This window comes from Anser cygnoides, chromosome 1 (assembly GCF_040182565.1).
Source record: "Anser cygnoides isolate HZ-2024a breed goose chromosome 1, Taihu_goose_T2T_genome, whole genome shotgun sequence".
Classification (NCBI taxonomy): domain Eukaryota; kingdom Metazoa; phylum Chordata; class Aves; order Anseriformes; family Anatidae; genus Anser; species Anser cygnoides.
The window spans coordinates 16,468,841-16,493,304 of NC_089873.1; the positions used below are offsets into that span (position 1 = coordinate 16,468,841).

The following is a 24,464-nucleotide window of genomic DNA, read 5'->3' on the forward strand; positions in this document are numbered from 1 at the left end:
TTAGACATAGATGGGACAGACTTGGATAGCCCTTGAATACTCATGAAGTATTTTAAACAATACTGAAGTCTCCTACTGACAATACTTCAGTGGTGTCAAAGCAAGTCATATATACTGATTTACTGTAATTTGGACCTTTCTGTCTTTCCAGTTTGGAGGTACTGTTTTTCGTAGCAAAATTTTTGAGAAAAACCATTCTTTTCAATTTTTCTCATAGAGACTGAGCTAAAGCAGTGCTTCCATGGTGGGACAGGTTTAAGACCTTCTGCAGAGGAGATACGGATTAAGTTGGTGTGTCTTCCTTGGGACAGCTGGGCAAAAACATTTTAATGGTAATGGTGTGAACTGGGTGCTGGATCATGAAAAGATTTAGGTTGCGTGGAGCCAAGGCCAACTGTGCTGTGGCTAAGACTTTCTTGAAAGGGAGTAGATGTTTTTATGTTCAGGAAGACTGAGGTGGGCAGTTTGGATGTTACAGTTGCCAGGCTAAATGTTGAGTATATAAGCATTGAATAGGAGAGGACAAGCGTAGGATAAGGGAAGCCCAAACTATGTGGGAAAATGAGAGTGGCAAACTACAGAATTTTGGGAACTGAATCTAGACGTGAATGATAACGATTGAAACATCTGCCCTCTTCTTCACGGAAAGATTTAATTACATTTATGTAGAATTTGACACTGTGTTGTAAGTGTCCAGAGTTTAAAATGACTAAAAGTTAATATTTCTGACTATTGGTATCTTCTTTTGGAAGAGCTCATACAGAAAAAGCTGAATTTCTTCAGTTGCAAATTACTTTGAAGAAGTTGTTTAGGGTCTTTATAAAACCTTCTCTCCAGAAGCCATTAAGGTTAGTAAATCATGACACCAGTGGAGACCAATAACATGGACAGTTTTGTGACAATCTGTGGGTCAAGCAGTTTTAGAAGAAAGTAGAAATTTTTAAATTGTTCTAAATCTGCAAAGTATTTATCAGGTAGTCTGGAATGTGTGTCTTTCCTGGGGCTTTCATTATCCTATTTCTTTACATCCAAGACTGACTTTTTTTGAAATGTAGTTTATGAGATGCACATTTCCGTATTACTGTCAAACTTGCATTTTGCATGTATAATAAAATAAATATTACTGATGATGACTATTAGTCTGTCTTAGTTATATATTAAGTACATGCCATATCTGCAGCTTAGCTAAATAGCAGAAAATTGCTAGTCATGTCATAGTACAGACTCTTAGGTCCTTTCTCCTCATTTAAGAATAATAATAATAATCTAAGTATATAAATGATTCTTAAACTAGAGATGTGGTCCCACTCCTGGGTTGTAGTTTTGGAAGCACTGGGGAGCCCCTGGGAGTGGAAGGGAACAGAAGTCTTCTAATGTTAAGCCGTGAAGAAGTGAGAAGGATGGCATTGCTTACTCTATGTCCTCCAAAGAGAAAAACCCAAATAATAGTAAATTGACCATGAAGAAACTGACTTCAACAGACAGAGGGGTGTTAGCAGCCTTCCAAAAGGTAGAAATAGAGTAAGAGACTGAATTAGCTTTAAGGTGTAGCTTTACTATTTTTTAACCCTTTTACATGTTGTGACTCCCATCTCATCAACCATAGTAGGAGACTAAAACTATCCAGCAGTAATCTTTTTTTATTTTTTTCTTTTCATAGCTTTTCTTTCATTTGGCTTCATAAACTGGGGAGATAAGGCAGTGCCAGAATGCTTCTTTTCTGAAAATTTGATAGTAGAGGGTGTTTTACAGTTGTATTGTTGCTTTCTTCTCCTCAATATTAAATCTCTCATTTTTTAATATTCTTTCTGTTCCACAGCTGCAATGCACAATTGTTACTTGATTTACTGTATTAACACTAATACACAGGGCAGGATGTAGTACAAAAAGTAAAGCAGGAAATCAATGGTGAAAAATGATTATGTTTAAGAAAAAACTAGACAATAGAAATATTTGAATAGCAAAAGTGCACATTATCTGTAAAGAGTGGCTTTTTCTCCAAATGAATTTCAGTTGTATTCTCAACAGGGGTTATAGTTATGAGAAAATTTTAGTTGCAAACTTAGATGTAGGGTGTTGGCAAAATGGACAAAATCCACAATTATATCAGCTTTTGAAATTAGTAAGACATCTGCATTCTTGGAAACCACCTCTGAAGACTGGAAAATATTTATCATTGCAGAACCGGTAGCATTAGTTTAAAAAAGAGTTGCCAATGGGGAAAGTGGAAGGGATCTTTGACAGACTACGTGATTTTATGTTAGCAGTAGGGTTATCTCCAGAGAATATTTCTTAGTTTGTTTTTATCTATGGAAACTTCCATTGACAACACTTCGGTCATCTGCCAGGATTATCTTGGCACGGATCTCAATAGATACAAAGGTTAGTCAGAAATTCAGTAACCATCAGACACATCCACAGCTGACTTTATAGCTTCCATTTCACTCTGTTTTCCCATTTAACTTCATTCTTTATGTCATATACTTCAGCAATTTACTCCAAAGAGCGCTGTAAAAATAGGCTCATTGCTTTGGATTCATCCTACTATGAGCAGGAACCAAAGCCAGGAGTGCGATTGTCCAAGGTTTCATTTAAAGTAAATGTAGAAAGACAGACATCTCCACAAAATGACTTTGATTTTTTTTTTTGTAAAAGCTTTTTTCTTCTACATCTTATTTGAAAAAAAAAAAGTATTAACTTTTAACTTCTATGTCAAGCTAAAATATTGAACTTGCTATTTTCTGTTCTTCCTCTTATTCACTACTGCCTGATGTGTTTTTAGTGTTGAACAAATACCTTCCAAGTAAGAAGAAAACATAGTTTGAAGCTTGCCTTCATTTCTTCTTAGGTCAGTTTATGATTCTGACTTCATCGACAATGAAACCAGGCTTCTACGTTTATTGTTCAAGGCAGCAACCCAAAATAGTACTATTTTTAACCTTGTGCTGAAAACTAATGATGGGCACAGGAGAAGAATTTGTCACAGAAAAGCGTTCGCATGTCTGTCTTTCCCTTATTTAGGAAAGGGTGAGAGTTTCAGGTTAAAAATGCTTTCAAATTGCTAGCTACGAGTAGTTCAAAACTGCAGAAAATAAAGTTTACGGTACTCCAAGTGCAAATGATTTACACATATACTGGTGCTTGTAACAGTGTACGGAAGACAGATAATCAGTGTATTACCTCTGTCACCAACCCCTGTGATGGGAGCTGCAGATGGACGTGTGGTGGGTTAGAACAGGAGAAGAATGGATCTGTAAGGACCATGAAGACAGTGGGATCGTGCTGCTTGATGCTTCAAACACAGCTTAGGTAGACAAATATCATAGAATCTATTTTATTAGGTTTTAATTAAAAATTATATATATGCAAGATACTTAAATATATGAGAATAATTTGTAGCAAAATTGAGGAAGAATACCTGAGAAATTATTTTTTCCTTTTTCCACTTTCATTTCCTGTCTCTTTTTCTAGTAGGAACCTCATTTGTTTTTATTTTAATTCTCTCATCTCTTGAAAGAGGCATAATTTAAAGTAATTGTGCATTAGATTAACCAGGATAGTTAGACCATCCACATTTAATGAAGACCTGCTTTTATGTAATTTTACTTCTGAGGATTTTAGGTGATTTACTGGAGGTCAGCCATAAAAGTCACCTCCCATTTTAGAACCACACTATTTATTAGCTCATTGCAGCAACAGCTAAACCATATTGTCACTGATCTGGGTAGGCATACTGAAAACTGAGGGGAAACGTTACTATTTGACTGTCCTTGTTAATAATTTCAACAGGAAAACAAACTACAAAATCAGCTTATTTAATTTAAAAATACATTCTATTCTGAAAATAACCAAACTTTTTTTTCCTTTCACAGTCTGTGTTTTGTACACGCAAGCCATTGGAAACAAGGAATGGAGAGAGGTAAGGTGCACATGTGTATATATAAACTTTATGGGTGTATTTAATGCTGGTAATTTGCCCTGGCAGAAAAACCAATGTCATAGCCTCTTGAAAGCCATGCTATACAATGGGAATCTTATGTTATAATAAGCAATATCTAGTTACATTACTCTAATTTTTCATATCTGTATCCCATATGTCTGTCAAAAGGGAGAGCAAAATAAGAGAAAATACATGTTTCCTGTTCTACACTCTCTATGAGTTTTGTGAAGTCAAACTTACCTATCAATGTGGACAAGGTTTGTGAATATCAAGAGAGGAAGACAGTCAAGCAGTGCAAGATCTGGGGGAAGATTTGGCTGTTGTGATGCTTAGTATCATCAGAACTAACCCACAGGTGTGGTAGAGACCTACTTTTCCTGTGCATTGTTCGGGAGAAGTTAGGTGTGGCTGAATATTCGCCAAGCAAAAAGGGAGGGATAAATTGCACTGTCTTCTTAGCCTATCCATGTAAATACTGGAGAGAAGTATCTTCTGCCTTAAGAAAGTAAATCAAACATCTCTAAATTGGATAACTGTAGAATAGTAACATATACAGACTGGAACTGTCTCCCTGTGCTTAGCCATCTAATTCTTTTTCCTTAATATTATTCCTTGAAAGAGAAGTATTGGAGGAAGGGTGGTCATCTTTTCCTTCTCTTGATAAAATGTACTTTTTAGCTGCCTTACAGAGATGGTTGATTGTACTGTTCACTGTATGTGTGCCACTGTTTAGCCATGTGTAGAGACAAGAGAGGAATGAACAAGGAGCCCTGATATTCTTGTTTTCAGAAATGATATTTTATGCGATTACTACTGTCTAAAAAATTCCAGAAGAAGGGCCAAGGCCACAGAAACCAGACATCTTCCCTTATTCTTGCTGTCCTTGCTAGTTGGCTGGAGAAACATATTTTTTGCTTTGCTGAAAGATAGTGAGTATAGCTTTCAGTTCTGTCAAGCTGAGAAAATTGAATTTGTCTGCGTCCTGGACAAAGCTCATATGACTGGGCAATATGTGAAGCATTTTATCTACTGTGTTTATAGTTAAATTGCTGCTCTCTCTTGTTCTGAACTGTGTACCAGACATGCTTTCAGTATGCTTACAGGATCACATTCCTCTGATGATTTGTGTGAAGAAATGTCAGTTCGAAGACCCTAAATGGGAACTCACTATTCTTAACTAAATTGGCAGACGTATTGGACATGCATAGACCCCTGAATGTCTGGATAGGTAACTCTGAAAACAGAGGAGTCTTTAGATATTCAAGTGCCTAAATGGCTTGATGCAATTTGGTAGTCAAGTCTAAGCTGCTATTAAATCATCTGGATCATTTTTTGGATGAAAAGGTTTTTGTCAGAAATTCTGTTTTTTGTTGTTGTCTAAGGTTGGTGTGTAATTTGTGCAATTTTCATTCTATTCTGGTATAACTGTTAAAATAGGTATTAAGCGTTTTCCATATTGTAATTGTCCTGATGGTTGAATGGTAATATTATCATCTTTCTTAGAAGATGTTCCACGAGACAGTTGTGAGGTGCTTTAGGAGACTGTGAATGAAAAAAATCCATCTGGTTTCCATTTTAATAGATCCAAGTTTGCAACCATTGAAGTGTGCTACCATCTTCCAGGTTTATATTGTTTTCTGCTATTTTATCTTCTCGATGAAAGCAAAATAGGATAATGTGCTTGTATTGTGTCTTCTCACTGATTACAGAATGTCTTGCCTAGATGATGCCTTTTGGCATGTGGTTATGGTATCATGTGCCAGCTTAGGAGCTACAGGGGTTAAAACAGACTTTCAACATGTCAGTTGCTAGAAAATCTTAGCTTATTTTCCCTCTTAAGGCATAATTATCTCTATCTTGTCTATTATCTAGCTATAGGTATTTACAACTCAGATGACTGTTTAAACTATTTATGGTTAATGGAAAAAGATAACTCCTGAGGGCAGTTCATCAGATCTAATTTAGATGTCCACTGTAGATCAGATGAATCATTCTTTAGAAATGCCTCTAAGTGACGATCGCTTTTGACTATGTTGGATGTAAAGTTCAGTAAGTAGAATCCTGTTCCTAATAGCTGTTGTGACAGTCAAAATTCAGAGGTTGGCATGATAGAGGGATGGGGTCAGGATTGCATCTGATATGTTGTGTATGATATTTATATCAGTGGTAAAACATACGGTGGTAGGTAGAAAACTAGTTGATAATGTACGTTAGATGGGTAACCACGTCTTTATTTTTGTGTTTTTTTCCTGTCTGCTGTGGTGAATGCAGTAGTATTGTGTTTTTAAACAAAACTATGCGTATGTGTCCATTTTGTTGCATTAAAACACTTGTTCCGTATTTTACTAGCTTGTAGAGGTAGATGCCACCTGGAACTGCGTGGAGAAATAATGTGAGACAAATAATAAGACCCTGATGATACATGTAGACATTAAGGAATGGTTTTCAGTCATGGCAACATACTTTACCTTGTTTCTGTTCCATATCCTTTTATCCATAGTTGTCTTCCTTCTTTTGGCTAATGATTTTCTTTCAAACTTGAAAAATGCTCAGGGATCATAAACATAGTAAATCATTTCATAATCTTCATAATTTCCCTAGCACTCTGTTCTACCAGTGTGTTTTTTTTCCCCTCAACTAAGATATTCAAGTTGATTCAATAGAATCATTAAATCGAACCCTTCATTTAATTTCTGAGTAGATGTTTTCTGGGCACCGGCTCCTGTTTGCCTGCAGTACAGATTCTAGTGTTTTACCCAGTGTTATTCTTGCACACCAAATCCAAACAAAAAATGAAAATGTTTAGTTCTCAGTTTAGTAGGGTGTTATTTTTCAGAACAGTTCATCTGTTATCACTTGTAGATTGATCATCAGGTGTCCATTAGTGTAATTGGCAACAAATACATCACCAGAATCTGAGCTTTGGTTTTAAAAACATTTACTTCCCCTTACTTTGTGAAGATACACTCAAATATGGCAAAGTATAACTTACTTATTGTTATCTGCAGAAGCCTTAAATAATATTTTGGAAGAATGTGAATATCTTCATTTCAAAGAGGATGTTATTTCTGAAAACCAGAGAGAGCACTTCAAAGGGGAATGTTAAGTAAATAATAGAATTGATGAAATACTCTACCAACTGCAGTTTTACTGGCATTATCCACCAATGGTAAGTGTTAGAAACTGTGTATAGAGCAAGGCTCTGAGCCCCTGGCACCCTCTGTAAGAATGCATTGGATGCAAATTAATTTTGTATACCTGTCTGGAAGTTAGTTCTCTGGCTGGTTCTCATCATGCTGACTTCCAGCTTCACGAGCTGCCAGATGGTTGGTTTTTTTTTTTATATTCTCAGTAAATTTCCATTATGTCTTCTGAGATTTTTCATGGCTTTTCGTTCATTAGTCCTTCCTATTCATTAATCCTGTTCATGTTATTATTATTTTTTTGATCTGGATGAAATATGCTAGAGGTGAGAAGAAGGTTCCGTTTTGATTGAGTCATCAAATTGAGAGAGAAGGAGATGAGGCAAGGTTGTGGTGGAATTGATCCCCTGATAGCAAGGGTGGCCAGTTTGTAAAGCAATGAAAAAATACTCTGTCATTAACTGTACCTAGTCCCTATACTGTACAGTTTATCAACAGAAAGACTTCTTCCGCTATGTGCTCACAATTGCTTATTCAGCCATCCTAAATTCGGTATTTATTCTGTATTCTCCATGTTCATATAGTGTTTCATTCATCCATATGGAAATCCATCTGCCATTTTACTGTCTGATCACTCAGAATGAAAAATTGTCTACAGTCTTTATACTTGTCTTTCAGAGTCTTCATTCTTGTCTTTATATATATGAGCGGTTCTGTAAATTCTTTATATATAAGTGCAATTCCGTAAAAATCTATTTGTTTTGTCCCTTTATTATTTCAGTCCTTGTTCCAGATCATTTAGGTTTGTGTTGTACTGCAAGGGTCAATCACAGGAACTTGTTGAGTGCTTGCAATGAGTTTTCATCCAGCAAATTGACCGCTTATTCTTACACTTTCTTTCCTATGTACTAATAAATCAGTAAATTGTTGTAATATTAATAATAAAACCAATTAATTATTAGTAAATGATAAATAAGTTATTACGTTAATAAATTGACCTTCAAGATGAGTGTATCCTCTCCTTCTACGTAAGGTATTATATAATCTAATTGATTTTGCTCAAAGTGAGCACTTAGTCATGTGTCTGGTAATTATGTATTTAATTGTAGCATCTACAATTTCATTACTGTTTGTACCCTATAAGATATGCCTTTGAGTCCTGTGTAGAATTCAGAGTCTGTCTTAAAATGACAGACATTTTAATAAATTTATAAAATTTATATAAATTATAGATTTTGTATTTTATATTTATTGTGATTTAGATCTTTTTAAGTGTACTAGAGAAAGTTTTTTTGCAATGATAGCTTGTATCCTCTTCATCAGAGGGCTGAGGCATAAGTAGGAATGTAGTGTAGCAGCTCCACAGAAAACATTTCAGTACATGCAAGCAAACAACACAGAGCACTGAAGAAGCCTACACTATCCCAATAAAGAAGAAAGAATAAATTTTCCTATTGTGTGATATATTCAATTCACTGGAAGACTTTCTCTGACAGATTTCTTAAAAGAAGCAGCTGACTAAGGGAATAGAAGAAGCCATCTTCCTTTCAAGGAGGTCGTGTTTCCTTTCAAGGCAAACAGTTCATGGAAGAAGGCAAAGTGCAGAAGAACTAGTCATCCATTCTGGTTTTTACATACTTAGGATTGGAGGACCTTCGGTTAAAAAGTGTTGCTTAGAAATCACCATAATTTGTACAGGGAGTAAACAGATTTCATACGAGTGCCTGCATGCATGTGTTAGAAGCATCTTGCTGTTTTTCTGATAATTAGTATGAGTTTATACATTAAAATAATTAGTTTTCCTTTGGTATAAACACACTGCAGAACATTTTATGACCATGCTTTTCCTGTGGTGGGATTGCCACTTTATGTTGGTTCTACCCAGCTGGGCAGCTGAACTCCACCACAGCCGTTCTCTCACTCCCCCTCTTCAAAGGGAAGCGGGGAGAAAATACGATGGAATGGGCTCAAGGTTTGAGATAAGGACAGGGAGATCACTCAGCAGTTATCGTCATGGGCAAACCAGACTCAGCATAGGGAGATTAATATAATTTATAAACTATCACAAGCAGACTACAGCAGCGAGAAGCTAAAAGTGAACTAAAATCACCTTCCCCTCACCCTGCTTCTTCGTAGGCCCAGCTTCAATCTCAGCTCTTCCACCTCCTCTCCATGAGTGGCACAGGGGAACAGGGAAGGGGAGCTGCGGTCAGTCCCTGATGCTTCAGCTCCGCTGCTCCTTCATGGTCACTCCCTGCCCCTGCTCCACGTGGGGTCCCTCCCACGGGATGCCGTCCTTCCCGAACTGAGCCTGTGGGGGCTGCCCACGGGCAGCAGCTCTTCAAGAACTGCTCCCAGATGGGTCTACACCACGGGGTCTGTCAGGAGCAAACTGCTACAGCACGGGTCCCCCACAGGCGGCAGCTCCCCCCAGACCCCCTGCTCCTGCATGGGCTCCTCTCCACGGGCTGCAGCTCCGGCCCGGGGCCTGCTCCTGCGGGGGCTCTCCATGGGCCGCAGCCTCCTCCAGGCCACATCCACCTGCTCCACCGGGGGCTCCTCCACGGGCTGCAGCGTGGAGATCTGCTCCGTGTGGGACCCATGGGCTGCAGGGGGACAGCCTGCTCCACCAGGGGCCTCTCCACAGGCCGCAGGGGAACTTGTGCTGCGTGCCTGGAGCACCTCCTGCCGCGCTCACCTTGGGGGCTTCAGGGCTGCTTCTCACTCTTCTGTCTCACAGCTGCTGTTGAGCAGCAGTTCTTGTCCCTTTCTTGAATCTGCTCTCACAGAGGCCCAGCCAGTGTCGGTCACTGTCTCAGTTCTGGCCAGTGCCGAGTCCCTTTTGGAGCCATCTGGACCTGGCCCTTATCTGACATGGGGCAGCTGCTGGGCTCTTCTCACAGACACAACCCCTGCAGCCACCTGCTACCAAACACTTGCCATGTAAACCCAATGCACAGTTGTGAATTTTTTGTTTGTTTCCTTGTGTCCTCTAATTCTTATGATTTGAGGCTATTAGTGATTATTATAACAGGATCGTTTTGTTGTTTCTTCCCCCAGTTCAAATTCCTTATTTGTTCTGTTCACATACTGTTAAACTAGATTATAATTTCTGAGGTTAGGATTACCTTTTGTTGTGTGTTCATATGCCATTTTGTGCAGTGAGCTTCCCATGGAGACTGCTACTTGGAGCTTCCTAAAGAATTTTCAAAAACCATTTAGACCAGAGCCAAGAACCTAGTGGTAGTTTAAACCATTCTTTAGTTATTTTCCTAGATCTGTTAATAGAATACGATGTTCTGACTGTTCATATTTCAGGCAAGATGTTTAAAAGTCAAAAGACGAGAGAGAAGAGTAATGAATTATTGAAGGACTAGATAAAATATGCCACACTAAAAAACTTAAGCTCAAATTATTTGCCTAATGAAAGAGCAAATTAACGATAATTGTAATCAGCTATTAATATCACCACTATGAACATAAATTTCATAATGGAAAACATTTCTGTCTAACGATGTTATAAAAAGATCCAAGAGATGGAAAAGGAAATGAGATAAAATCAGGCAGAAAACCCAAGGATTTTTTTCAGAACAGAGATAATTAATTATTGGAACAACTTCATTGTAATTGTGGTAAAACATCATAAATTTTAAAAACTAAGAAAAGATGTTTTACTAAATATTATTCTCAAGTTCAGTCACAGCCTTAAAGTTGAAGTAAGAATTAATTCAGAGAATTCTGAGCAGTTGGTTAGGTTAGACCTCAGAGTTACAGTAGTTACTTTATATCTTCTGACTGAGAAATACAGAACAGATATCTAACTTGCTAGCTTTATAATTCTGATATTAAAATGAAGGCTATGATTTTACATTAACCTCAGAGCCCCTTGGGTTGGATCACTAAATTGAGATGGTGTAAAACTTCAGATGACTAAATAAACAAAATTTCTTTTACCAGGAGAACTTGCATTAGGAGGTGGCAAAGATTCATTCTCTAATCCAAAAAATGAACAATTTTCTTGATTTTTTTTCTTGAATTTCTTTTCCCTTTAAATAGCTAAATTGATTTGCTTACTCACCTGAATGACGTTTCTAAAGTATTTGCTTGTTGGCCATCTTAAGATTTTAACTTTACACAGCTGTTAGTGGGGAAACTAGGCCAGGAGGGGAACTAATTAATTAGCAGCTATGCTATTAGTTGTAAGTCACCGGATTATAGAAATAACCTGTTCTGTTTAAAAAAGCTATACTTTATTGGCAAAAGGGATTTAAGAAGATGATATTTTGTTTAGCTGAAAAATGTAGATCGATGATTTTTAGAGGCCAGTATTTCAATGTCATCTATAAGATAAATTTTGACAATTAAGTAATTAGTTACATTACTTTAATATGACAGAACTGTTTTAAGTAGCTCTTGGAAAAAAAAGTAAACAGACCAGAAGACTGAAGCCTCATGTAAGAAAAGTCATGTAAAGTAATCTAAAGAAAAGTTAGCTTTGCCTCTGAATTCAATCTCTTGAGTTTTGTAACAATTTTGTTGTGAAGGCAGCAGCATAGCAGGCATTCTGTCAGGCCTCCTCTGGTCTCAGTGTGATTTAATCATCAAGATACTGCATATTTATCTTCTTTCACTGATAGGCTTCTGTCATGCATTTTAAATCAAGTCCAAAAGATTTCCCAAGTGTAGCTGGTTATTGTCTTAAGTGGAATATTGTTTACTGAAAAAATGCGGTTTTGAAGGGACTGAAGCTATTTATAAGTTTATATTTTACTGTTTGAAAAAATTAACTGACATTTAGCCATGATTTTATAAGACGTTAAAAATTTTCCTTTGAAGTAACTTTTTTCTTCAAATTCATACTATTTCTAATGGAACTATAAAACTTAACAACCCAAGATATGAAACATGACAGAAGCATGGAATAATTTAGGTGAAGGGAACCTTTGTCTTAGTGAGCCTCCAACTCACCTGCTGTGTTTAGTTCAGTCTCCTGACCCAAGCAAAGCCATCTTCACAGTTAGGTTGGGTTGCTCAGGGCCTTTCCCAAATCAGATATGAAATTCTGTAGTGGCAGAGACTGCACAGCTCTCTGGGTGAACCCTTCCAGAGCTTAATCACTCTGGGATCCACTGGGAGGCTTGTTTCCCTATACCTCATCATAATTTCCTTTACTGTAAATGATGATGGAAACATTTGTCTTTTTTATGTTTTCTGTGAACTGTCTGGCTTTGTCTTCTACAGTTTTGTTTAGGTAGTAGAGGGTGGTAGTGTCAGTAGATCTTTCGTTCTCCTCTCCAAGCTGAGCACGCCAAGCTCATGACACATGTCAGATGTTCCAGCCTGCAGATCATTTTTCTTAGCATGCAGTGAGCTAGCGAGCAGACCTTTGCATTAAAGCCTGAGGTGCAGAGGCTTTTCTCTCTTACATGTTCAACCAAGCATTATAAAAGCAGTGTATGCAATTTCTTGATCAGTGAAATTCAGGTCTTCAAAGTATCATCTTGAGGCTTAGAGTTGTGTGGAATGTGCTTGACGATTGCACCCTTGGGTGATGAACAGCCTCATGTTTGAGGATTGCACGCTCAGGGAACGGACAATTGAACAGAAGAGCAAACAGCCTTTATAGTATGAACTCTACATAGACAGTGAGGGTCATACATTTTAAGTCCGTATTGATTTTTTGATTTTCTGTGGTATGAGTCCCTGTACTGTCCCTCAAGTGAATGATACGTTCTGAAATTCTTGAGAGCATTTTGATTGGGTTTGTCGAGTATAGAGTTGTTTGCTTCCTACTCCAGCAAGAGGGATTTGTTCAAGAGTGGGCTATGTCTTAATTTCATTATTTTATAAAGTCCGGAACAATGTAAGGAGGGACAGGGCTTTGCTGACTTTACTGCCTTTGCCAGTTTTCTTTTCAGGACCTTCTCCAGCTATCCATCAAGTCTTTGGCACATCTGACTCCCATTGCAGAACTCTTCTTCCAGATCCACAACCACATTATTCATAGAACCAGAGAATCATGTAGGTTGGAGAAGAGCTTCAAGATCATCAAGTCCAACAATCAACCTGACCACCGAGTCCCATCACTAAACCGTGTCCCTTAGTGCCACATCCATATGTCTCTTCTGCCACTTCTTTGGGCAGCCCGTTCCAATGCTTGGCCAATGTTCCATGAAGAAATTCTTCCTAATATCCAATCTAAACCTTCCCTGGTGCAACCTGCGATGGCTTCCTCGTGCCCTATCACTTGTTACATAAGAAAACATAGACACTGTCCTTGCTGCAACCTGGGGAAGAGAAGGCTCACATGTTATTCATGTGTATGAATACCTGATGGAAGGGAGTAAAGAAGACAGAGCCAGACTATTCTCAGCTGTATTCAGTGAAAGGACAGGAGACAATGTGTGGTAAAATTCTGTTTAAACATAAGATTTTATTATTATTTTTTTTTTACCATGTACACTGGAACAGGTTGCCCAGAGAGGTTGTGGAGTCTCCACCCTTGGACATACTCAAAACCTGACTGGGCAACCTACTTGAGCTGATCTGGCTTTGAGCAGGAAGATTGAACTAGACAATTTCCCCCAGTTCCTTCCAACCTCAAGTATTCTATGATTTTTGTCTGTTTTTCTTAGCCATTAATTTTCTTCTTCTCTGAATGGCTCTTCCAAAGTCAGCTGTAACTTCCTGTTGTGCAAACTGCCTTTACTGTTTCAAGAAGTATTACATCAGAAAATTATCAGTTTATGAAGGTGTCAAGTCAGAGGTTTGTCAAGAGGGTTGTGAGTACCCCTAAAGGAACTCTTTTGACAAGTTGATCCTCTGAGCTCACATTATTCAATTTAAATGATGACTTTGACAGCATAAAGTACTTAGTTTACAGCTGCTTATGTTCTTCATGTTCCTCTGTCTTCCATGTATGTAGAAGTAGGCCCCACATGATGAAAGATCCTCTTACTCTCCTTCAAGGTTGTCCTGATCTGAGCGTTTAAAGGATTTCAGTAACCTTTTTTTTTCCTGCCTGGTGATTAAGGGGTCTCCCAGGACAACTTATACTTAAATCTGCACATATGGGAAACATCTTCATCAATATCTTTGCATATGTGCATCTGACTCTGTTGGACATAGATGAGAGCCCCAACTTAGTAAGTACTCTTTACTTACCTGCTGTGCCTCAGGTAGCTTTGCAAGTTACGTAGCAGTCATCTTAGGATCTGGTACACATCTTTTTGAATGCCCTGAGTCTTTTGCTTCTTGAGTAGCTGAGTGTTCATCAGATTTCAGTGCTAAGAGTGAATCTCCTCTGCTTGTGGCTGATTCCAGTGTTTGAGAGTATTTGGCCAGCTTGCTGTGACAATGCAAATGCAAGAAATAGGACACGCCAGGGAAAAAAAAATACTCAGATGATATATTCTTGCTCAGAACTGCAAAATGGATAGTCCTTATGACCCCCTTGTTTTCATTTCTCACTCCTGGCTTGATGCTTGTGTCAGAGACTGGCTACTCGTTCTCAGTGCACAACTTCAGACAGTGCCAATTGCTTAGATATTGCTGCATGTTTCATCAGCCATTCCAACTTTCAGTTTTTCCTGGCTCCAGTATTGTTGAATGCTATAAAGCATTCAGTTGACAGGGGAAGATTTTCTTTATAAACACTGAGATCTGTTTGACCTGGAAGCTGATTGAAGACTTCAGCTGTTCGTAAAAATTTGAATGCTGTTATTCAAAGGCAAGAGAAAGGCCTTTTAGCCATGCATATGTTCCAGCCATACTTGTTCCTATAGAAACACCAGCTTTCTAGTGCTGCTGTCATTTCTCATTCGTAAATACTTGGCCACAGTATTCACCAGTTTTGGTTCAAGAGAGTTTTTTTTTTTTTTTTTCCAGCACTCTACCTATTCAAGCATTTCAGAGGATATCTTGAGTCTTTTCTCAAGAGAGTAACTTCTTTCACCTGTAAGGATTAAACTATTTGTTCATGTTCTGATCCGTTTCCAGGATCCTGTGCACAAATGCCAGTCCTCTCTTAAAAGATTCAGGGAGATCATTTTGAATATCCAGTGTCTTCACCACTCTGGAGAGCTTCTGGAGATTTCTCCTGCCCACTTCTGCACAGTGCTTACCCCCTTCATAGTTATTACTTTGGCTTAGGAGAATGATTGCTCATGAGTGGCCGTGCTTTCTAAACGATTTGCTTTAGGACACGCTCAGAAGCCTTGCAGGGGATCTCAAGTGAGTTGCCAGTGAGGTCAGGAAACCATTCTATCTAGGTTTTAAGAACTGACATAAAGTCTTGGCAGAGGGGCGTACTAGTTGACACTACATGTTAAATACTCTTTGTGTTTTTATTTGGAGAGGATATTGTTCATCAGGAAGATAGTTTTGCTTTTCTGTCTTTCTCGGGAAGTGCTGGAATATGGATATCTCTGAATATCATCGCAACTGGACATCTCACAGCATAGCCAAAGTGAAAGCACCTAACAGGATTCAAGCACACTCTGTACAGGTGCAAATCACCGCTGTGCAACTTCAGAGGACTGTTCCTGTTTCTGAGACTTTATAAAGATGTGTCTTGAAGATGTGTTAACTTTTGTTGAATATTTTATTGTACCTGAGGTGGGTAGTTGATTTTCACAAGGCAGTCACACTCTTAAATACAGATGACCCATGTGAACGAGTGGTGTTTGGAGTCAGACCCCTGCAGTTTGAGTGAACTTATGCACAGTCATTTGAAGAAGAAAACGGTTTTTGAAAGTAATGGAGTTCTTTAAAGCACACAAATAATGTGGCTGGAGTTCTTTACCGCTTTATTTTAATGTGAATCAAGTAATAAAAGGAGATTACTGAGTTTTGAGAGGAAGTGACAGTGGAGTATGCTCTGTCCTTCCATCCACAGATGTTGAGTGTTCAGGGGCCAGGGTAGGGAGGCTCCTGTTGGAGACTCAGGGGTTCTGTGCAATGGCTACAATCACAGCTGTGATCTGAAAAGCGTTTTAGTTTTTTTTTTAAAAAAATTTAGTTACAAGAAAATAACTGTCTTTATTCTTTCTTTATCCATGTTTATGGATTTAATTCAGTCCTGTCAATGAAGAGGTTGGCAGTCTTTGACTCATTCAAAGTTTGGAGTCACAAATTGCAGTTTTGAGGATTATTAATGATGATCTTTCAGAAAAGTGTCAACCACCTTTTCAGTAGGCTATATTAAAATGTCTTGGTATTTTCAATATGTAGGACAAAATTAAATGCTCGTGTCATTAACTCATCCTTTTTTGTTTTGTTTTCTGTTTCAAAAAGAAGGTGTCTTGAAAGAACAGCTAAAACACAATACTCATATTTTATGACCTGTTATTTATGTCTGTGATGTTTATGAACTGAAGTCAATCAAAAGTTATTTTTTTAAACTAAAATATTTTCTGCTTGTCAAGAGCCTGGTGTAAACACCAAGGGGAAAAAAAAATGTTTTGCAGAAAGCTCAGGGAGGAAATGTAAAAAGAAATCTGAACTGAGGTGAAGTAAGAGCTGGATAGTGCAAAAATGATTCACTTCTAACAGAAGAACTAAATTTGCTAATATTTAAATCTATCTGAAGTAAGCAGTCTATGTAAGCTTTTGCTTGCTATTGTCTTTTTTGAGGAAAAAGTGGATTTTTATGCTACTGAAATTTTCTCAATTTTTTTTTGGATTCTGATTGACTTTGGGGGCTGATGTTTATAAAGTTTAGATCATACGATACAGAGCGTGCACCACTCTTCACGCAGAAGTATGTGGACTTCTGCCACTCTATCTTCATCCTCCGATAACTGATTTATTCATGTGAACATAGTCATTCTCTTTCGTGCCATATGTTTAAGAGAAATTTTTATAGGCTCTTCCATATCTCACATATTGCTGATTTTGGAAGACTACTTAATTACATTTCCATAAAGTACCTGCCTTAAACTGATACTTTTCTTTTACAGTTTGGAAGAACAGAAGTAATTGATAATACTTTAAACCCAGATTTTGTAAGAAAATTTATAATGGACTACTTCTTTGAAGAAAGAGAGAATCTTCGATTTGATTTGTAAGTTAACAATCTTTTACTCTAATATTACAGTCTCTGTAAACATACTAAGATTTGTAAAGCACAAAATTAACTTGAAAAGAGATAGTGTCTGTTGACATGGAACAAATCAGTAAACACGATTGATTTAGCATTGCTTCTCCAGAAATAAACATGTAACATAATAATGACTCAATTTTAAGAAATTGGTAGGTGTTAACTAGTCAAAATGTATTCATACTCACAATAATTGCTTTTAAAAAATAGTTTGAAATAGTTTTTATTTAGTGCATCTTTATCTTGTACACAGCAAATCAGAAGGACAAATGCCTCTTTATTTGCCTAAAATCTCCTAGCAACTTCGTGGCAAAGCCATCTTTAAATCTTCTAGGCTTTAGTCTGAATGTACCATTTACTTGTCCAAATAGTTGCTTCAAACTGACTCTTACAGTCTCTTTGATTTTTTTTTTTCAGAGTTTGTGGAAAGTAAATCAATTGTTATTTTAGGCAGGGCATAAAATAAATACAACAATGATTGCATTAGTGTTGATTTTTCCTATAGTAAAAAAAAGGTATGGTGCCTGATAAATAGACATTAGCAAAGTTAATAGAAACAAACAAACATCAGATATATTTTTTCTTTAGCTTTAGCAGTTTTCTTATAACTCATCATAATGCTACCTAAGTTAACAAGAAGTACTGGAAGGATGTATAAGGGAAAAAAAGTTGCATTGTATTCAATACACAGATATCAGCTGCCTGTTTCCATCTGGACTTCAACTGTTTAAGGAGTGAAATGAATTCCTCAGTGCCGAGATAGAATACATGGTGATTGTAGATGGCCATTTGCAACTTTTTCTTCATCCTCACCATGAAAGCGTGTTGCACATATTTTTCTTATTTTTCCATTTTTTTTTTAGAATTCGTATGTGATGTCATTAAGTCTGCTGAGTATAACTATTTCCTGCCATTTACAATAGCTTTAAGTAAGAGCTAGTCACTTTGCAAAATAAAGGTTTACCCCTCGAAGCGCAGGTGATGCATTTCAGAAATGAAGAAACAGCTGGGACCACACAGAAATATTTATTTGTATATCTGTTGCTCCTCCTAGGCTGCATGTATGTTATGGGAGGAGAAGGTCCAATAGAAGTGGAGACCAAAAGAAATGACCAAGGAAAAGAAAGCTAGGCTCAGTCTAGGCAAAGAAAGGGAAATCTGTGAAGAACTTCTGGATAAGTGTGATCTGAAAAAGGACTTGAACCTGACAGGGGAATATCAATCTCCTGTTTGATCCTATTTGTTATTTTTAAAAAGCTGTAAACATCATATTCTGTACTTAGCAGAAAGACCTGACTTTTCTACTGTTGTTCCAGATCACCTTGTGACCACAAGTCTATTCTGAACTCACAGCTGAATGACAGTTTTCAATGCTTGCCTGCCCATATAGCCAGAGTCTGTGAATTCTCTTCAAAGTCCTATAACTCTGGTAGATTGGAAATGAATTATTGTAGAATTCTGAGTTAAAAATGTGACTCATGTAACTAATCATGGATTAAAACTCCGATATAGATCAAGAAAGAAACATCTTTAAAAAGCTTACTTTTTAAATTCCTCGGCAAAATTGTGTACTCCAGTTGGCCAAAGCGTTATTTTTCAAGGAAAGGAAGTTCTGATGGGTTTAAATTTCTGGCAACAAAAAAAGAAAAAGGCAGGCATATCTCTGATTCTTTTTTCTTTTTTTTTTTTGAGGTACTCATAAATGACCATGAGCATGTACATATACTTTATAGCCACCAAAGTTTCAGCCTTTCTTCTGTTCATATTTGATAATATGTTCCTAATACTGCCAATGAAATAGTTTTTTGTTTCAATAGTGTATCTAGCCTTCAGGGTCAAGTTACCTTTTTTTTTGTTGTTTTTTCCTGTTCAATTTCACCAGACAGTGTGGAGTTATTATTTTTTAAATCTTCTGTTAGTGGTTCCTATAGTCATTCTTCTGTTTACAAATATGTTTCTAAAACTTAGGCTGTGCTGCACCGCACTCAGCTTCCCATCCTCCTGATTTCTGATCTGGTCCACAGTGCATCATCCATCCCCACAACCAGTTGTGGCAGCACAAACAAACGGGTGGTATACCACAATGTGGGAATGGAAACGTGCAGTTAGAGGCTGAGATGGAGATTGGAATACTTTTTCAATTCCATTACTGGTATTGAATCGAATGTGATAAAAGTAATGATTTGATAATAATAATTTGATAAAAGTAATACTGGGGATTTTCTGATAATGGTGGAAGACTGATAGTGTAGTGATTAGCACTCCCATAAGGATTACTGTATTACACATTTTTAAATTTATCTCAAATTCACAGAGTAATTTTTCTGAAACTTGAATTGATAGTGAAAAGGAAACAATGATATTTGCTAGTTGGAGGAAGAACAAGATTATGATAAAAAGCTGAAAAGAGCAAGTCAAATGCTTGCTAAAAGAAATTTGATTTATTGGCAGTTGTTATTAATTAATCAAATGACTGAAAAACTACCAAAGAAAATAGTTCCCAAGGTATTTTGATATCTGCTAAAATTTTGTTCTAAATTTTTTCCTGCTTCCATTATGCTTCTTTTTCGAAAAGGAGTATTAGATTAATTTCTCTTACTAGCCTGTACTTTGAAAACAATTTTATTTTAGATAGGTAGTGAACACTAATCCTGTAATCTGTGATGATCGCCTTTCTTACTGGTGAGACTTCCACTGAGGTATCATTTTGTGGTAAATTTTACACATTGAAATAGGTGAAAGAATTGTTTGATTTTCATTTTTTACAGTGTCCTCAGATCTGTCACCCGGCAAGTTGGATCTAACTTTTTTTTTTTTTTTTTTAAGCTATGATGTTGACTCCAAGAGTCCTAACCTATCGAAGCATGTAAGTTTTTTCCTGGTTATTACTCTTTCTTGTACTGAAATGCGTATGTTTTCCTAGATAAGTTTATTTTCTTTTGACTGTAAGTAAAATCAGATGCTTAGAGACAAATAGAGAACCTGTGATGTTACTTAATATAATGTTTAATGCTCACGAGTATAACTTTAATGGGACATTCATCCTGTAAAGGGCATATTTAAGCACATGTACGTCTTTTCACATATGAGATATGCTGCATTTTGTTAATCATTCTCCTAAAATTGTAAATTTGTTTTGATTGTGTCACAATTAATATTAGTAAAATTCTTTTATGTTCATGACATCTTAAATTGAAAGAGATTAAATGGCAGCTTTAATATTTAGAGGTGTTGGAGTAGAATTCAGGGGCTGCTGAGTGAAATTTTAAAAATAAACACAGGGAGGCTTTGGTAAGAGAACCTTTAAGAATCTGCTGAAGCAGAGGAAAAGATAATGGAAGGAACATTGTGTGTGTGCTTCACAGTAAAAAGATGAGGCTTTTTGCCTTTCATCGCCTGTGATACCCTCACTGTAAAGATTTAAAGTCCATGGCAAACTCTTTTCCTTCTGTCATCATGGCAAGATTTTCTGAATAGCCACACAAAATAGAAGTCTTCCTATACTGACTTGAGCAAGGATAAAGCATTGTGAGCTTCAGCCCTAGATTGTTTGTTGTTCTCCAGTAACTAGTTTATCTGAATTCTTTTATTTTTTCCCCAAAACATAGTTTGTAGTAGAAAAACCTAAGAAATAAATGTTTTGGGTTTTTTTTCTTGTTTTTTATTTTATTTTATTTTATTTTTATTTTGAAGAGGCAAGATAGCTTCGTTAATATGGAAGTGCAAGCAAAGATATATGTAAATATATAACTTACATTTCTTTATTTGATTACTGGAACAAGAGTTGAAGATTTGAGTATGTTGCTGAGTCCATTGGGAAAAAAAAAATAAAAAAAAGAAAAGAAACCAATGGCCTTCTGAAGAGTATTCAAGCAGGTCTTGAATTACATATGTGTCAGTTTCATTGTACTTAATAAGGGCTAAGCATGTTCAGACTCATTACACCCTGTTCTTTCAACAGTGCCAATTTCCTGGAATCTTCAAGTGTGGAGGAAAACTTTGTCTTTTAGTCATGAACATTAATATCAGAAATACCTCTTTCCCTCCATTGGTATTAAGAGAAGTCTATACAAGTTTGTATAGTCTTGGATGTCTATGTTGGAAGACATCCAAACTGTGCTATATAATGTTATACTCATGAACAAGAATCCTGAGAGTCCTGTGAATGATGGTAGCTAGAGATTTCTTGACCACTTCAGTTCATTTCCATTGTTTACTGAGTGCTCAGGGTTGGTCTGCCTTTTGCTTTTCCCTCATCTCTTTCACATAGGTCTTAAGAATTTTGACAGTTAGTAAGTATGGACTGAGCAGAGCTTCGCTCATATTCATGCACCGGGAGCTTGGCTTTTCTGAAAAACGTCATGCAAATAGTATTTGCTTAGCTAGACTTTCCATGTGGTGTAGTCTGCTGGTGTGTAGTAACATCTTTCCTGTCCCTAAAAATTTCTATTAACCTATTTCTTTGCAAATACTGGGCAGTGTCATTTAATAGCTGAATGTACGGGGAGATAGTAAAGAGCAAACCTGAAGAATTTCGATCTTGGTGACTGAATTTTGGCGAAATGGGAAGAAACTGAAATGGGTTGTTATAATGGTTACATGAAGTAAGTAGAGTAGAATTTTCCTGTAGACAGCTGCCACTGTAGCTGTCTGTAAAAATGCATATAAAACTGGCTACCTGAAATTAGACTCTTAGGTTCATGGTAACTTAGAGATTTAAAAAACAAAAAAATGCATAGTAATTAACAATTGTAATTAATAGTAGACTGTGGAACAAATAGGAATTAATCATAGAAACACCACCATAAATAAACATCAAGTTCTGTGAGGGTAAAAAAAGAAGAAAATTGTTGAGTACACTGTTTCAGTGTAGAAAATGGCGTGTTTTAGAATGTATCAGGCCTAATGTTTTTAAAAATGAGTGAGGAGTTGAGGATTTTCAGATGCATTTTAGCCTTAGCCATTTTAAAGGACTTAATTTTGATGGAAGCAGTGTTACAGTATCAGATCAGTCAAAGGACACAGTTCAAAAATGTGTGTTTGCAGAGTGGTTTTCCTCTTCAGTGGGATTAGTTCTCAGACCTAATTTGTAATATGAACCTATAACTAGCACAGCTGGGAAGGTGACTCAGAGATGGGAATGAGTGGCCTGGACTTAAAGAGGAGTGGGAACTACTTGTACAGATATTCACTACTGTATCATACAGTTATGGTTCTCTGTATAGTGATCAAAGTGTTTTGATTCTTGTTAATGTTTGTGAACAAGTCTCACATGCTACTGTTACTCCTGCTGCCAGTGTTGCTGGCAAGAATAAAACTAGCAAGCTGCTTTCATATGCAAGATAAGGAGTTGGACTGCAGCATAATTTTTTTTTTCAATATGCATACAACCCTGCAAATCCATTCATATTATGGTGCTACTTACGTTACAGGGAAATGGAATATGAAAATTACCTGATTTGTAGTGATAAAGTTAAATTATAAAATTGAAAAATAATGTCTGTCATTAAAGCAATGCTTGTGTACGACTGTCAATCCAGGATGCTCACAGAAATCTTGCACAAGCTTGAATTCCTGACAACATAATTAACTTTCCTGAAATTGGTAGAATCACTGTAGAATCTCTTCATAAAGGAGCAAGCTGTTAAAATGCTGCAGTTTGGTGAAGAAAAAGACATATTACTGATGGCTTTACATTTTTTTCCATCTCATTTTCATTTTTTGGATGAAAAAGGTAGTATAAAACAGTATATGCTGTGTATTAGGATTACTTCTGTAAATGTAACCCAGAGTTACGTGAAATGTGTAATGGTGAGTCTGGTTTATGTTTCATTACTACGTAATTATTATTAAGATGCAATGTTTGGTAAATTGTGTTTTACCCTAAAGAAAGGCCCAAATAAATGGGAAAGCACTTTTTTTCTCCTAGTGCAAAACACAATTTCTGAGTTCTTTTGTTACTGCTTTTCAGGATTTTTTGGGACAAATGTTCTGTACGCTGGGAGAAATAGTTGGATCACAGGGTAGCAGACTGGAAAAACCAATTGTGTAAGTATGTCATTCTGGAATGTTGTTTGAATACATACTGCTTCATTAGGAGAGAGTTGTGAGGTTTCTTTGCTGTGAGTTACCTTGATATGCAGAACTGGAAAACATGGCTTCTAAGAGAGAACGAATTGTTAGGTACAGTAAAATTCTTTCTTTATGGTAATTTAAGTTTTGATGGTAATTTAAGTGTTTAAGACTATGGCAATTTAAATTTCAGTGTAGACAGTTATGAAAGGAATTGTCCAATCCATAATTTTTGTCAAATATAGTATATTGTGCATTAGAAATAGTTTGAATATAATAAATTTAAAAATATTTTTCTTTCTTTCGTGTTGTAAATAGTTTATTCTTGTCAGTCAAGGTTTAGGAATGACCATGAAATAGAAGCAGTTTTGATTATGCTCATCTTATTGATAAGGTTAAATAATTGACTTCTTCTTAAGAAGAATCATTCCCAATATTTAACATGAATGCTTATTCTCTGGCTGTTCTCTGAATTTGTATATTATAATATTTAAATAGTTGATGTCACAATTCTGTATGATAAATCACCTTTCTGTAAAAATATGAAATTACTGCTTTTTTACATGATCTCAAGTACAAGGAACAAGTATACCATGATAACATTGCTAATATTTATTTTCATTTATTTTATGATGAATTTTACCAAAATATTTGGGAATGTCTGTAAGATGACCATAGCTCTGCATATTCGACTTTTCTTTAGTAGAAAACATAGCTAGGACTAAAGTTCAGTGCCAGATCAAATAACGACTCTGAAGAACTTCGATCTCTGAAATTCACTTGGTGCTGAGTCCTTTCTAAAAAAAATAGCCATTTTATCTATTCAATTTAAATGAAGGCATTAGTTCGAATGATTCCATATCTTAGAGGACCTGTAGACTTAACACGCATATGAGTACTTACTTCCTCAATTGATAATTAAATAACTTTCATCTCAAATTTCTCAAAAGCACATTGTCACCAGCTGAAGGGGCTTGGTTGCATTGAAAATTGTTTTTTTGTTTTTTTTTTTCTTTTAAAATACTTACTCCTTCTGTATTTTGATGAAGTATTTCGATTATATCATCTAAATCTACTAAATTCCTTTGTTGTTCATAAGGATTTTTTTTGATTGAGCAGACCAAAAATTGGACTATTAGGTAGTAACCAGTAACTCTGTGATTATCAAAGAAAATCACAGTTTTACTTCATAAAAAAAAAAAAGAGTCAA

At 36.5% G+C, this 24,464-nt stretch overlaps 1 protein-coding gene across 6 annotated transcripts in view; it reads left to right on the forward strand.

The window, feature by feature from the left end:
• CPNE8 (copine 8) overlaps positions 1-24,464 on the forward strand; it is a 106,925-nt gene that overhangs the window by 15,200 nt on the left and 67,261 nt on the right. For 5 of the 6 annotated variants that reach the window (XR_007165136.2, XM_048068517.2, XM_048068511.2 and 2 more), the window contains 4 exons: positions 3,873-3,919; positions 17,043-17,146; positions 20,009-20,048; positions 23,154-23,230. Coding sequence is in view for 5 of the 6 variants with exons in the window: in XM_048068517.2 (XP_047924474.1) it covers positions 3,873-3,919; positions 17,043-17,146; positions 20,009-20,048; positions 23,154-23,230 (268 nt within the window). In the remaining variant the exon portion in view is untranslated. Of the gene's footprint in view, positions 1-3,872; positions 3,920-3,977; positions 7,110-17,042; positions 17,147-20,008; positions 20,049-23,153; positions 23,231-24,464 lie in introns of those variants that run through there. The other variant, XM_048068513.2, reaches the window with a different exon arrangement.